At 50.3% G+C, this 15,760-nt stretch overlaps 1 protein-coding gene across 10 annotated transcripts in view; it reads left to right on the top strand.

The window, feature by feature from the left end:
- The window catches only part of LOC101046714 (intraflagellar transport protein 122 homolog), an 85,336-nt gene that overhangs the window by 37,033 nt on the left and 32,543 nt on the right, over nt 1–15,760 (top strand). For all 10 annotated transcript variants that reach the window (XR_012518750.1, XM_074404148.1, XM_003926155.4 and 7 more), the window contains 5 exons: nt 487–624; nt 2,261–2,425; nt 4,203–4,400; nt 9,504–9,644; nt 13,103–13,156. Coding sequence is in view for 9 of the 10 variants with exons in the window: in XM_074404148.1 (XP_074260249.1) it covers nt 487–624; nt 2,261–2,425; nt 4,203–4,400; nt 9,504–9,644; nt 13,103–13,156 (696 nt within the window). In the remaining variant the exon portion in view is untranslated. The remainder of the gene's footprint in view (nt 1–486; nt 625–2,260; nt 2,426–4,202; nt 4,401–9,503; nt 9,645–13,102; nt 13,157–15,760) is intronic.

Genomic DNA, 15,760 nt, shown 5'->3' with positions numbered 1-15,760 from the left:
ACCCCCATCTCTACAAATTTTTTTTATTGGCTGGGTGTGGTAGCGTTCGCCTGTAGTCCCAACTACTTGGGAGGCTGAGGCAGGAGGATTGCTTGAGCCAGGAATTGGAGGCTGCAGTGAGCTATGATAGCACCACTGCACTCCAGCCTGAGTGACAGAGTGAGACCCTGTCTCATGAATAAATAAATAAAGTCTAGCACTTAAAGGGGTTTAGGGTTGCCACAAGTTATAGGATAGGTGTGGCAAGTATGTGTACTTTCAAGTGCTACCTCTGGCCTAGGCTACCTGGATGAAGGTCTGCGTTGAAGACCTGAGGCTGAAGTGGGCTCCGTGGGGAAGCCTTGCATGGAATCTTGGATGGGGTTAGATAGATAGATGCTGAATGTGTAGGCATTTTCACCCCTTAGGGGCAGGAAGACCTCCATGGGGAGGGCTAGGAGCATTTATTCTGTTGAATTTCCATGCAGAGCTGGGTTTGCTTCCTAGGAGAAACGGCTGCAGTGTCTGTCCTTCAGCGGACTGAAGGAGCGGGAGTGGCAGATGGAGTCTCTAATTCGTTACATCAAGGTGATCGGTGGCCCTCCTGGAAGGGAAGGCCTGTTAGTGGGGCTGAAGAATGGACAGGTGAGTGCCCCACATGTCTCCCGTCAGGCTGATTATCTGCACGCATACATGAGTGACCCGTCTAGCAATGACCCTGAGCTGGGTTCTCAGGGCAGGAAAACTTCTGTCCTCCATGGGTGAATTATGGGGTAGCCCTGAGTTCAGTTTTTTGAGGACCGCCTCAGGCCAAAGATGCAGTAGCCCTCACACTCATAGCAGGCCTGTGTTTTGGCAGAGTTGAGCTATAGCCTCTGGCTACGTGTAGAGTGGATTAGTGGCTTAAGGTCATCAGAAGGTGGGAGATTTGTTAGAGATGCTGCTTCTGTGGATTTCTAGAGGGAGGCAGAGATCATTACCTAGGTCAGCTCCCGATTAGGGCAGTGAGTAGGGCACTGCATTCCAGCATGTGTCCTAGAGAACACCGGGTCCACAGGACACTGATAGATGCCATAGAAAACTGGGCCCTTTGGTCAATTAGATGTGAGAAATGCAGGTTACATAAAGTTAAACAGATTTCTATGTGTGTGTATATCTGCATGTATGTGTATCTGCATGTGTGTATATCTGCATGTGTGTGTACGTATGCACACGTGTTCTTTGCTCAGCATAAGAAAAGTTCTAAGTGGAACTTTGAAAGTGACAGTGTAGCTGCATTAGCCCGAGAGCCAAGCTGTGCAGCAGATGACTTACGGCGAAGGTTTCTCAGGTCTTTGCTGGGGATGGAAGTCATGGGACATAGGAGCGGTGGGTGAAGTCAAGCAGCAGTGCCAAGGGGAGAAAGGGCCTGCTTCTTTCTCAGTCAGCTCTCACTTCCCATGGGAGCATGGGCTTTGGGATCAAGTGGACCTGAGGTCATGTTCTTACTTAGCTACTCACTGGCTTTGACATCCTGGGCGGGTTATTTTACCTCGCTGAGGCTGGTTTTACGTGAGCTTAGTACCACGTATTTCATAGGGCTGTCAAAAACAGATATCAAGGTTGGGAGTTAAAGCCAGTGTAAAAAAAAAAAAAAAAACCACCAAGACTATTAAAGGGATATTAAAGCAGGCATGGTGATGGTACCCGTTGTCCCAGCTACTCAGGAGGCTGAGACAGGAAGATCACTTGAGTCCAAGAGTTTGAGGCTGCAGTGTGATGTGATTACACCTGTGAATAGTCACTGCATTCAACCTGGGCAACATAGTAAGACCTTATCTCCTTAAAAGATTTTTTTTAAACCAGGAACATCAGTAAATGGTAGCTGTCATCATCACTGTCATCATCATAATTTTCTACCACCCATCTTGTCAGTGTTCACAGCAGCCTTTTCCTGTGTTAGTTCATGACTCAGATCTCTGCTGGGTGGTGTCTCCTAACGCTGCAGTTTGGGTAATGTCATTAACAAATCCCCAGTCCAAACACACTAAAGTGAGCTCGGCCTGTCTCAGGGCTGTCATTACTTCTGCAGCCTCTGACGAACCTCACTTCTGGCCTCCTAAGGATAAGCCAACGCCCCCACTCCCCTCTTTCTTTTGATGAGTCCTTGTCTCTGCACAGAGCTTCTGGTGAAGGTAGTGGGAGCTATTCTTGCAGAGCACATGGGATTCCAGGGGCCTGGCACTGGGCCAGGATCTTGTTGCCATGGTGACTGACACTGTTTTCTCTGAAATTCTGCCAGATCCTGAAGATCTTCGTGGACAACCTCTTTGCGATCGTCCTGCTGAAGCAGGCCACAGCCGTGCGCTGCTTGGACATGAGTGCCTCCCGTAAGAAGCTGGCTGTGGTAGATGAAAATGACACTTGCTTGGTATATGATATCGACACCAAGGAGCTGCTTTTTCAGGTGAAGTCCCTGAGGAGGCCCAGGGACATCGTCCTTTGATTAGAGATCCTCCTCTTGCTTCTCAGTCCCTGCAGGATGCTCTCCTGCTCTGGCCCAGGCAGGTCTCTGGGAGGAGCAGTGAGGGGCAGGGGCCAAGCACAGGCGCAGAGTCCCAGAGGCTGGGCCACAACCTGCTTCTCCCGTGCAGGCACAAGCAGCAGGGCCTGGGCCGGCCTCTTTAACTTTGGTGTCCTTGCCAATGAGATGAGCCAGGAGAGCCTTTCTTGAGCGTTTACCTGAACAAGAAATGGGGCAGTGACTCCGAGGGGGGCATGTCACTGGCGCTCAGTGAAGGGGGCGATGACTCCGAGGAGGCCGTGTTGTCGGCGCTCAGGGAATGGGGCGATGGATGCGCTTCCTTTGTAGAAGTCTGCGTCTCCCCTGCTGCAGTCCTGCTTGTGTCTCTGCTCACCTATGGCACGGGAAGGAAACAGGATCAGTTTTGTCATCCAAAAGAGGAAAAGAGATGGGCAAGCCTGGCCTGCTACTAATTCACAAGAATGCTTGAAGAGCCAGCAGCATGCGAAGTGCTTGGATCTTTGGGGGTGTAGGCATTGTTTGGTGTCATCCAGCCCCATGGCCAAGGAAATGTGTCATAAGAGAAGGCAGCCTGGCGGCTCCATGCCCAGGGCCTGGCTGGCTTTCTGCTGGGCTCGTGCCATTCTTTGGCTCTTTAGGTCTTTGTAGGTGCTCAGGACTGTTTTCTGGGATGAAGTTCCCCCCAAAGCTGGAGCCCCTCTTGACTGGTTATCTTGGCCACCGCAGGGTTTCCTGATGTTACAGGCAGATTCGGTCCCCTTACCAGGCTCCTCCTCGTACTCGGCGGCAGAATCAATAGCAGGAGGGGCCTGGAGTTCGGAGCAGCCTCGGTCAATTAGAAGTGGTTACCTGGCCACCTCTAGCTCGGAGGTGATTCCTGACCAGTCTCAACTCACTCCTATCCGTAAGAGAGTAGAATGGTCCCGGGGAAGAAAGCACAGGCTTCAGGCTGACCTGGGCTTGCGTCCAGCCTGCATCCCTTACTGTGTGAGCTTAAGCAAGTTAGTGAGCCTCTCTGAGCCTTGATTACTTTTCTCTAAAATGTGATTAGTAATTGCCCCTCACAGAATTGCTGCAGGAATAAACAAGATACCACAGTGCCTAGCTCAGTGCTGGGCACAAAATAGGGCCTGACATGTTACTTCCCTTCTCCCCAGCTTCACCTCCCACCTATGGAGGAGGGTAGCTGCCCGAAATGTGAATCTGTGTCTGAGCCTAGAATCATACAAGTGTGGAAGGGCGTGTGTGCTCCCCTGTCCCCAACGCTGGCTCTGTAGCAGACTCGGGGAGGTGATTCTCAGCCCTGCCAGGAGACATCAACATTCCCACCTATGACATTGCCTTCTGGCTTTCCTCTTCTCCACTGTCCCCAACCCCTGCACGTAAAACAGCTGTATATTTTTTTCTCTCATAAAAAACAATCTGCACTCATTATAAAAGATCCTAGGCAGAAAGGTATGAGCATATTTCAGGAGGAATTTTTTTTCAAAAGTAAAGCTTGCTTGCTCAAATATTCCAACAACACACAGGTGCATGGAGGGGCTTCCCTCTGTTCATTTCTTTGCGATCCCCTTTCCCTCCATCCCACTGTAAGCAATTTAGTGGGATTCAGTCTTTAAAAGGATATTGGGGTGAAATGTGCAAGCACTGCCCACGCCCAGGGTGGTTCTCACAGATCCCTACCATCCCTGTCCTCTAGGAGCCAAACGCCAACAGTGTGGCCTGGAACACCCAGTGTGAGGACATGCTCTGCTTCTCGGGAGGAGGCTACCTCAACATCAAAGCCAGCACCTTTCCTGTGCACCGGCAGAAGCTACAGGGCTTTGTGGTCGGCTACAACGGCTCCAAGATCTTCTGCCTCCACGTCTTCTCCATTTCTGCCGTGGAGGTGCCGCAGGTAACTGGGGGCACCTGTCCACTCTCAGCTCTGGCAAGGCCGACAAGACCAGGGAAACCAGGCGCCTTGCTGGTGCTTTGGGGAAAGAGTAGCAAGGAGAGAAGAGTGGCAGCTGTGATGTTGAGGGAGGCGGTCTGGGCCTGGAACCTGCAGCCCTGTCTCCACTCCTTTCGACCTATGTGACTGGAGGCAAACAGCTCAACCTCCCTGAGCCTCAGTTTCTTCCTGGTCCCCCTTCCGTAGGGATGGGAGGGGTGTGCAGTGTTGTCAGCAGAGTGTGTTTTGCAGAGAGCCCAACGTCGGGCCGAGTGGAGAAGCAGCAAAGCCGGGAGTCCAGCAGGGTGTGTGCATGAGTGCATGTGTGATGGTGGTGATGTGTGTGCGAGAGAGAAGGGGAGAGAGAGAGAGCGAGTGGGTGGGTGGTGAGGCCTGAGGTCTGTGAGCCAATAAGGGAGCATGGGACTCTGCACAAGCCCCCTGAACTAGGAGTGGCTAGAACAGAAATGGGGTGCTGAAGTGTGAAGCCACAGAACGGGGGAGGGCAGCACCGCAGACCGGAGGCTGAGATTGACCTCCCGAGTGCGGGCTGGCCTCCCCTCCACTTCCTGCACCCGACGCGGATGGTGCTCACTGTAGGATTGCCATAAAACAGAGACGCGCACCAGCAAGAAACTTCAGCCCTCAGCATCCCATCCTCAGGACAGAATCACTCCTAAACATGTTGGAATACATCTGCTTAGAGCTTTTTATGTGTATATATAATATATGCCTAATATACAACTAGGAGCATGTGATTTCATAAGAACATTTTTAAACCAAAGTGAAATTGCACTGCAAATACTGTTTCATGACTTTTACCTGCCTAAGTATTGCTACCTATAGCTGGAACCTCAGATTTCCTGTATTCCCTGAGCCTGGCCTGTAAACGACTTCTCATCCCTTTCCTTTATGGCCATCTTCTCATCTCACCTCACATTCCATTATGGCAGCCCCATCACTGTCTAGGAAGTGCTGGCGGTAAACTAGTCATCTGGCCTGTTCACTCAGCAATCTCCTGAAGCGTGGTTCTGTGTCAGTAAATGTTCTTATCCAGTATGACAAAATGCTAAGGTAATTACAGACTCACATAAGTTGTAGGAAATAGTACAGAGATTCCTTATACCCTTTGCCCAGTTTCCCCCAATGGTAACACTGTGCAAAGCTCTAGGACAATCTTCCCACCCATGTCAGCATGTGTAACCTCCCCCACAGTCATGGCAACTGAACACGGCCACCACCACAAGGTGCCTGGTATTGCACTGTCCTTTTACAGCCAGCTCCACTCCCTCCTGCCCAGGCCCCCCTGCATTGTATTTACGGCTGCATTTTATCCTGATTCATGGATATTCCACAGCTTTCTTTACCAGTCCTGCTGGATGTGCTTCCTGCTTGCAGACTTTTTGTATTGTGAATAGCAGGACTTTCTAGCTAAGTCCTTGCATCTGTCCCAACTTGGCGCCTTGGCATAAATTCCTAGAATTGAAATTGCTGGATCAAAGTGTGTGTACCTTTGAAAGCTTTTTAGGGAAATTTCCATGTTTCCCTTCTTCTAGGCTCTGTCAGTTGGTGTCTTTCCCCACACAACTCAGCTTTAGGCTAGAGTCCATTTCTTCTTCTAAGCCCATGATACTCTCAAAACTTATAGCTACAAGACTTACTGGGGAAATGCCCGTCATCCATGCCTGACACAGAGCAGCTATTCAATAAATGTTCGTGGAATTCAGATCTGAGGCAAAAGAGAAGACCAGAAAGCAAGAGGAAGAAGGGAATGAGGTGGGTGGAAGTGGCAGCAGGACAAGAGGCATGAACCACTTCCTGGACTGTGTCCTCACCACCCTTGTCTGTCCTGTCACAAACCCACACACCACATCCACCAGGAACTCGCTCTTCCTCAGTTGCACTAAACCGGCTCGCTTATTAAAAGGTTTTTCTCCCAAGATTGCCATCCTGACCTCAAAAATAAATGCAGTTTGCTGCTTCTTGACTGTAGCCAGCCAAGAGGAGCCAGAGGGGAGGCCTGGGGCTTCCTCTGCCCGGACTTTAAGGTTCAGCAGCAAAGTCTTGCTGGCTACACCAAGCCCATCCTGCTGACACAGCAGGTCAGGACTGCCAAGGGTTAGGAAAAGCATTCTCAAGACAAAGGCTATTCATCTCTCGCCCCTGCCTCTGGCCATCCTGTGGTTTTGGCCCGGAGAGGTGGGAGAAAGCATCAGACCCAGTCTTGGAATTTTTTATTTCCTTTCGAAATTTACATTGTCTTGTGCAAGAACTGGTTTGTTGGCGCTGCCAAGTAGGACAATGAGTCCTAGAAGGGCTTCTCAAGGCAGTGGTGACTTCATATTTGGAATGCAACAGCAAGATAAAGTATAGCTCAGAGGGTATTTGTTCGGTGAGTCTATTTTTAAAACTCCACTAAAATTGTACCTCCCAAGTAAGGCCAAGTGTTAGCCATCCATCATATGTTCAGCTGTGATATGCCTGTCTGATTGCCTGTCCCACTCACAGGGCATTCAGCATGGCAAGCAGTTGTGCGGTTCAAGGAAGGAGCACTGGCTTTCGGTCCTGACTCTGCCGCCTCAAGCAGCTGTAACTAGAGCAACTCATGTCACTCTTTGGGGGCTCATTTTCTTTTCTGTGAAATGGGGTTGATTATACTCATCTTTCAGGTTTCGTCAAGCCCACTTTCTGTTATTATTTCTCCTTATTACTGACTCATAAAATAGCAAGAACCACAAAACACAACTAAATTGCAACAGGCTGTACTTAACTAACAGACTTTAGAAAGGAAAGCTCATTGTGTGCTTAGAGAAAAGCTTTCAGGAGTTTGAGAAAACTTCCAGGAGATGGTGAAACTTGATCTGAGCCCTGAGAGGTCTGGAAAGGAAGAGTGAAGCAGGGAATCTTTTCAAACAAAGGGAAAGGTGGGGGTAGGAACAAGACTAGAGAGCCTGGGAGATGGTGAGGAGCTCTGGTACTGAGAAAAAACAGTGAAGGTAATGATCACACCTGTGTTTTGCCCAGTGCTTCATCATTTTTGGAGACGTCTCTCCTTTGCCCACCATAGCCTGAGCTGGGCAGGGCATTTAAACAGAAGTTGGATTTAACTTTCGGTCCTGACCCTGTCACCTCAAGCAGCTGTAACTAGAGCAACTCATTTCACTCTTTGGGTTACTTTTCACAAAAAGTCACCAGCGTAGGATGTAGCTGAGCCTGGCCTGAGTTCTGGGTCACCTGCTCCCTAGCCTGTGCCTGCTGCCCCCGCAAAAGGAGCACTTAACGTGCCGATGAGAGATGGCATGGTGGGAAAGATAAATAGGAGCAACCATGTATTGCTCTGAGAGTAGACAGACTCAAAGTGAAAAAAAAATTTCATCAACTCTAAAGCTAAAAAATGAGACCAGAAATTTCAAAGACAAAAGCCACAAATGGAGAAAACAGTACTTCAAGTTCCACATTTGGGAACCATTAGCACAGAGGTTCTGGCTGATTGCTCTTCCCTGCCCAGGAAGCCAGGAGAGATGCCGGCCCTGAAGCACAGTGGCTGGCCTGAAACAAGGGCAGGGCCTTTCCTGTTAAAGACATTCTGGCCCAACTCAGATTTGTTCCCACACCCACATGATGCAGGAGAATAGGATCTGCAGAAAGGGAACCTAAGGCTGAATCACGCTGACTTTCTAGAGCTGAATCAAAAGGAAAACCTCACCTGTCCACACTCAAGTAACAAAAGGATCCCAGGCTACTCCCTTCGCACTGCGTAGCAGATACAAAATAAAAAGTACCTCTAATTGGTACCCTCCTGCAACCAATCAGAGTGGTTGTGGACCATTTCTTCGTTTACACAGGGTGTAACCAAGTAACCAGTGGGAAACCTCTGGAGGGTACTTAAACCCTAGAAGATTTTGCCACTGGTGCTCTTGAGCCACTTGCTCAAGCCCACTCCCAGTCTATGGAGTGTACTTTTGTTTCAATAAATCTGTGCTTTTGTTGTTTTGTTTTTATATTTTGTTCAATTCTTTGTTGGAAACACCAAGAATCTGATGACTTGTAGTCAAGACCCTCCACCAGTTGCATGTACACACACACACACACACACACACACACACACACGTGGCAGGAAAGGGCACAGAACCTAGAGTCCAGTCACCTCTGGCTCCAGCCTGAGGTTTTCCATTTGCCAGCTGTGTCACGGGACAGGTCAGTTGTCCTGTCTGAGTCTCGGTCTCCTGGGCTGTAGTCAGGGAGAAATAATACCTACTACACAGGGCTGTGGGGACAGCCCAGACCTTTATAAACCCAAGAAAGAGAACTTGTTAGGAACTGTTCACGACATTCACAGCAAGGCAACCCTATCTCCTAGGAGGACGTTGGTCCCAGTACAGGGAGTAGGAGACTTGTTTCCGGAGGCTTCCAGAGTAACTCAGAGCAAACCACTTACCTTTCTTGGAGTCAGTCCCTAGAAGAAGAGGCTATCACAGTGCCTTCCTCCCAGGAAATGATTCATTCCGTCAGCAAACATAGACTGGGGGCCTGCTGAGGGAGGCCGGTACAAGCCACCACTGCTCATGGGCTGTGCAGGGCCTGGCTGTGGGCACAGGCCTGTAACTGCAGCAAAACCTGAGATCTGGACAAAGGGCAGAGGAAGCTGAGACTGCTCCCCCTGGGTAGGGGCTTGAGGGGCCCAGGAGGACTCTCCAGAAGAGGTGACATTTCCATAGGGCCTTGAAAGTCAAATATGTATTTTCCAGAGGGAGAGTGGGGAGGGGGTGAGGCTGACATCCTGTGATAGGCAGGCCCACAGGTGGGAAGGAGGAGAAGGTGGGCAGAGAGCTTGTGCTGTGGTGCACAGTGGCCCTGCCGTGAGAGAGGTACAGGACAGAGCACAGAGGGTGGGCTGGACAGGCTGGGCAGGGTGCTGATTGACAGCTGCAGGGCTGCTCCGCAGGCATGGGTAATTGCATGGGTAATTGTCACACACATATAGAGACAGGAGGGATCTGTATGAATCTGGCTCTTTCCATGGCTCTGAAAACAGTCTTCTTTTTTTCCCTTGATGAAATCCTGCAGTCTGCTCCCATGTACCAGTACCTGGATAGGAAAATGTTCAAGGAAGCCTACCAGATTGCTTGCTTGGGTGTGACAGACACTGATTGGCGCGAGCTGGCCATGGAAGCACTAGAAGGTTTAGATTTTGAAACAGCAAAGAAGGTAAGCATCTAGTCAGCAGGAGCTGGAGTCTGGTCCTTGAGGGGTCCCTTAAGAAGGCAGACGGGGATCCAGGTGGTATGGAGAGGCCATAGACTGCAGCAGCCTCTGGAGTGAGGCTGACCTGGGCTTGGATCTCGGCTCAGCCAACTCCTCACTGTGGGCCTGGGCAGGTGACACCTTTTCTAAGACTGCTTCTCTGTTGATGTAGGGAGGTGATAGGCTCCATCCTCACAAAGCTGTGGGGATTGAGTGGGAAGATGCCTGTAAAGCCTGACTCAGAAGCAGCATCTCATAGATTCTGGCTGTCACTCTTATTAGCTGTTATCTATGGGAAGCACCTGGCTAGTACCCTGGCACATCAGAGACACTCCGTAAATGGTGACTTTTATTATTGGTGTAATCACTGGTCATGTATTACACAATGCTGCTTTCCTTAGCATCCACCAGCTAAGGTGGGAGAGATGGTCAAGGTCTCCGATTCTGACAGCAATGTGCGCACTTCCCACGTAGCTTCATGGCGGGATTCATGGACTTGATTCATTGTGTCCTTTCCTGGCCTAGTCTATGAAAACTAGAGAGATGGCTGAAAACATCTGACCCCTTTCTGCACATGAGGAAAAGCCCAGGTGTGTTCCTGAGCTGTGTTTCCATCTAGAACCTGAGACGGAGGAGGGAATGGCTTCCACCTCCCTCTCCCCTACCCCTTCCCTCTTTATCTCCCCACAGTCAATCAGTGAGCTGCTCATTTTGTTCATACTACTGGGCTGATACTGAAGGAGCGGCAAAGAGGGATGTGATGCCTGCTTCGGGTTAGGTCAGGACTTGTAGGCATGAAGAGAGTGGAGACTGGAGCAGACCAGGACTCAGAAGCCTGACTGAGAACCAGCTATGCCACATGAGGGGCTCTGGGACCTCAGGCCAGCTGCTTCCCTTGGAGCCCCAGTCCTCCCAGTTGTGAAATGGGGGTGGTGAGAACGCCTGCGGCAGTCCTGAGGCTTCACTGAGACGTTGTAAAGGGGAATTTAAAGCAGGGATGGTTGTACAGATGCTAGCCATTACTAAACAAGGGAAGTGATCGTTGTGTAACAACGATCTAGATTATATTTTCAGATGTCCTCAGTGTAGTCAAGTGGAGATGGAGGAGGCTGTAAGATTTGAGAGGAGGGAGGAGGCATCTCCATGGAGGGAGCTTCTCTCTCCTGCCCCACCCAGAAGTGCCAGCAGGGAGTAGGAAGAAGACAAATCCCTAGAACAGAAAGGATTGTAATAAAGCCACAAGGTTTTATATAAGTGTTTATTGATTCTCTCTCTCTCTCTCTCTCTCTCTCTCTCTCTCACACACACACACACACACACACACACACACACACACACACACATATATATATGTTTCTTTAAATATTGAGACGGGGACTCACTATGTTGCCTAGGCTTCTGGAACTCCTGGGCTCAAGCAGTCCTTTTGCCTCAGCTTCCCAAAGTGCTGGGATTACAGGTATAACCCACCACACCTGGCCAGATTTATTATATATATATGGTATATATCCGTTGTGTACAACATGTTGTTTTGAAAAATCTGCATGATATTGAAGATAGGCTAGAAGTTGCTATTTCATCTAAATCCTGAATTTCCCGTCTTTCTTTCCTCTGTGTCGGGCATTCAGGCTCACCAGCTTGCACAGGGTGGTTGCCAGTGATGGACTGCCATCCCCACTAGATGGCAGAGAAGAGCTGCTGAGCTCCCGCCAGGCCCTGAGCAGAGCTTCAGGTGCCTCCCTGTTCCCAGGCTTCCTTCTGCTGAGCCCATTCGGGGGCCTTGTGATTTTGACGAAGCACCCTGACCCTGCAGGATGTGTCAGTGTTGAAAGCATTCAGAAACAGATTTCTTAGTGGGCAAATTCTAGACCCCAGCACAGCTGAGCTATAGCTGGAAAGACCCTTGAGAGGGTGTCATTAGCAGGCCCCTTTCCACAAAGAAGGTGGCTGGAGCCCAGAGGCAGGGAAGAAGTAGGCTCAGAGCAAGGACTGAGACCGCGAACGCTCCTTTCCCTCTTGGCCACTGTGCTGGGCTTTGCGGGTTACCCTCTCAAAGTGCTTTAAGGAAACCCAGAGCTAGAGGGTGGTGTGTAAAACCTGCAGCTTGGGACACAGGCAGTCTTAGCCCTCTGTCCTTTGGCCCATGTGATGCCAACATTGCCCTTTTCTATGGATTCCTCTTCACAAACACTTGTTAGCCAGGTTCCGACTCTGACGCCTCACTTGACGCTGCCTCCCGCCCCTGCCCCTGCTCAGATGGTTCATCCGTGTTCTCCAGGCATCTGCTTCATCCTCAGAGAGCTCTTAGCTGGAGGAGGTGTCATGATCTGTGGAATTGGCCAGCCTCCCCTGTTAGAATGTGGGCCTTTGAATTGTGGAGGGCGGCAGGGGCCAAGACATGTTTCTCCCTGGTCCTTAGCCTCCGTCAGGAGGCCGGGCCTGCAGGATGAAAAGATGAAGTCGCATTCCGGCGACCCACGAGATAGCCAGAGGAGGGAGGATGCCGTGCAGCTGAGGGCTGCTCTGCACATTTGACTCAAAGGGCTCCGGAGCCACTGCCTCCTCCAGGCACAGGTCAGCCCGTTTTGAATGGGGCAGTGCAAAGAAGCACAGCTGGGAGAAATGGTGACAGCAAAGCCACCTGAAAACGGCCTGACCTGGTGGCTCGTGCTCCTCCAAACACTGGGCAGAATCTGAAAGCCGCAAAACTAGCTTAGCTAACAGCAGTCTGCCTGTTCCTCAGAAACTTCTAGAAGTCCATGAGTTAAAGTCTCTGGCTTTACTGTGAGTTCAAGGCAAGGGCTGCAATTAGAGGATTTTGCCTTTACGTAGGGTTTGCCTTCCATGGACTTGTTGGGATTCATTCCCTTCCCCTCCACCTTCTTCCGGAATCTGCCTTTATGTCCTGTGAGCTTTCCCCTCCTCTGCTCCCTCTGCAGTACCAGGGGCTCTGGGTCTCCTGTGTCTGTGGCACCACTGGGTAGGCATAGCTGTCCCCTGCATTCTACCCATGTCGCCAAGATGTGCAGGCAGTCTCATCAATCTGTGCATCTCACCCGCTCCTGCTCTGATGCTGCCTGCACCCCAAACCCAGAGAGTCAGACCAGCTTGTTCTTCTTTGGGTCAAGAGTCTCCCGAAGAGGCACCGCCCCAGACTGTGGCATCACGGTTTTGTTTTACCTGATCCCAAAATGACGGATGCAACTGGGTTGTCTTTGCTGTTCTTTGCATGGTCCCGTCCCAGGGATAAAGCTGCGCCTCACTGGGTGGTATAACCCCTGCCATGATGCTTAATCCTTGCTTGCTGTCTCCTCTCCTTACTGGCTCACTAACTAGATAGCGCTGACTTCCCAGGCCCAGCCAGTCACCCAGTTTTGAAGCCAAGAAGGCAGCTGATTTGATTCTTGATTGCTTCTCCACAGGCCTTCATCAGAGTACAAGACCTCCGATACTTAGAACTCATCAGCAGCATTGAGGTAAAAGATGAATCATTCTTCTTTCCAAAGAAGGCATACTCGGGGTTCATGTTTTAGGGGGAGCTCTTCTAGCAGGCAAGAGCCCTGAGAAGATGGAGCAGATCTCACCGGCATCTGGGCCATAGCCTTGCTGCGGGGACAGAGTGGCCACACAGGGGAGACAGCAGTGGGCGGTGTGAGCTGTCGCGTGGCAGCTGGGTGAGGCACACGAGTTCCGGATCTCTTGAGGCTTGGGTTTCTTGTCTGTGAAAAGGGACGGGATGGGACCTAGCTCGCAGGCTGCCATGAGGATTCAGTAGGTTCTCCGGAACTGGTTTGCATCCTCATGGTGGCAGATAGCTAGTGACATCCTCCCAGACTCCAGTAATCTGCTAGTGTTGCAGGAGTTTCCCAAATGCACATGAGGTGAGCTCCACCCCCAGAAATGGACCTGGAGAGTGAGGGCCACGGTCTGAACTGAGCGCCCCAGAGCTCTGGAGCAACCTCCAGCCTTGCTGTTCCTGGCTGAGAATACTGGCCTTGTCATCCCAACCCAATAGGCCTGCAGTGGGTAAGGAAGCTGGTTGTAGGTTCACCATTTGCTGGGTGGTGGGAGACACTATGCTTTTTTAAAATTTTTTGAAACAGGGTCTCACTTTGTTCCCCAGGCTGGAGTACAGCAGCACGATCATGGCTTACTGCAGCCTAAACCTCCCAGACTCAAATGATCCTCCCACCTCAGCCTCCCAAGTAGCTGGGATCACATGCATGTGCCATCCGCCTTATTAATTGTTTGTACTTTTTGCACAGTCAGGGTCTTGCCATGTTGCCCAGGCAGGTTTCAAATTCCTCAGCTCAAGCCATTAGCCCACCTTAGCCTCCCAGAGTGTTAGCATTACAGACTTGAGCTACCACGCCCGGCCCTTGGACACTGTAATTTCTGTGTATCTTAATGCTGTCTGGCTGTGTGTAAAAAGGTGCACACATTTTTTTCTCCTGAACAGATTTATTGGAGGGTACGGGAATGTGAGATACATTTGAATTCCTGGTTGGAAACAGTGAGGAAATCAGCAAATGTCTTGTCCCTCTCACTCAGTTGTGCATAATAAACACCTGTCATGGGCCAACCCGTGCGCCGAGCTCAGTGGGCACAGAGCTGAGGGGAGAGACGCCTGCAGGAGCTCACAGCCTGCTGAGCCTCATAAGGTGCTCTGTGTTGAGTCTGCTGTGTGCCCCACGCGTGACCCATGCGAGTGCTGTTGTAGATCCTCAGGTTAACTGGATGAGGCAGGTCTTGCTGCTCTCCCTGTTGCATGCAGGAGGAAGCTAAGGCTCAGCGACGCTATGCCACGTTCCCACGGGTCCATAGCCAAAAGCTCGGTGGAATTCAGTCCCTCGCTGTTTTCTAAGCTCATGTTCTGTCAGCCACGTACCCTCCCCACCCGTGAGTCAAGAGGGGCATCTGTATGTTTTGGGGTTTACCTACCTGCGTGGTAATGGGCTTGTTCGGAGCCATTGCCCGAAATGCCCAGTGCTGCTGACTCTCACTTGTAAATCAACTGGCCGGGATCCAGGGGTCTTCACCTGAAACCAAGGAGGATAATTTTTCTCTCTACAAAAGCAACTGGTTGCTGTGAGGTCTAACTATTACTAGTTACTTACCAAGGTCAAAATGTCTGCTGCTCCTCATGTGCTATGAGCTGGGAAGTAGGTTAAACTCCTAAGATTGTCTCTTAAAAAAAAAAAGTGAAGTGCCTTCAAGTGAGCTCCATGTTGACTGCCTGCGGCCTTAGTTGCGCACATCTGGGTGCTCAGCATAATTGCAGAGAACTGTGGATCCTCAGGAGGTGCCTTTTGGATAGGGAGATGTCCCTGTCCTGCTGACAGGGGGAAAGAACCTGCCCATGGTGACATGTACCTGGCGAGTACGATGGATCGTTTTTATTCATCATGGTGACATCCTAGACTCATTTTCATGCCTAGTAAAACTTTTTTTGTTTGGTTTGGTGTGGTTTGGTTTTTTTTGAAGGGATAGTCTTGCTATACTGACCATGCTGGTTTTGAACTCCTGGGCTCAGGCGATCCTCTTGCCACAGCCTCCCAAAGTGTAGGGATCACAGGCATCAGTCATCACATCCCTCCAAAATATTTTATCTCACTGCAAGATTTTAATTCATTTCCAACTACTAGGAGCTAGTCTGTCTGATGAGCCTGAGCTGTGTGCAGGTTTTTAGAAAGATGATTTCTGTCAGTGTGGAAGCATGTTGCCTCCAGCTGTTAAAACTTTCACCCGCTTGTCTAAGAGCTTGATTCAACGTCTCATCGTCCTCCAATATGCTACTCTTGCTAGAAAACAAGCAAAAAGAAACTGGTGGGGCTCAGGCCTTGGGTGCTAATGCCTGTTTCCAAATACTCAAGCTGTATGTTCCCTGACACAGAAGGAAGAAGTGTGCAGGATACTCCTCTTTTATCCTCAGCTCTGCTAAGGGGTGTGTGTCTGTGTGTGTGTGTGTGTGGTTGGGGACATCAGTTGCTTCAGAAGACAGTATTGTGTGATACAAGGAATATCTGGAGTCAGACAGAACTGTGTCCTAATGCCGGCTCTGTCTGACCCCGACCTTTTCT

This window comes from Saimiri boliviensis, chromosome 8, assembly GCF_048565385.1.
Source record: "Saimiri boliviensis isolate mSaiBol1 chromosome 8, mSaiBol1.pri, whole genome shotgun sequence".
NCBI lineage: Eukaryota > Metazoa > Chordata > Mammalia > Primates > Cebidae > Saimiri > Saimiri boliviensis.
Note: the sequence above shows the minus strand (reverse complement) of the source record. Positions and strands in the feature narration are given on the sequence as shown.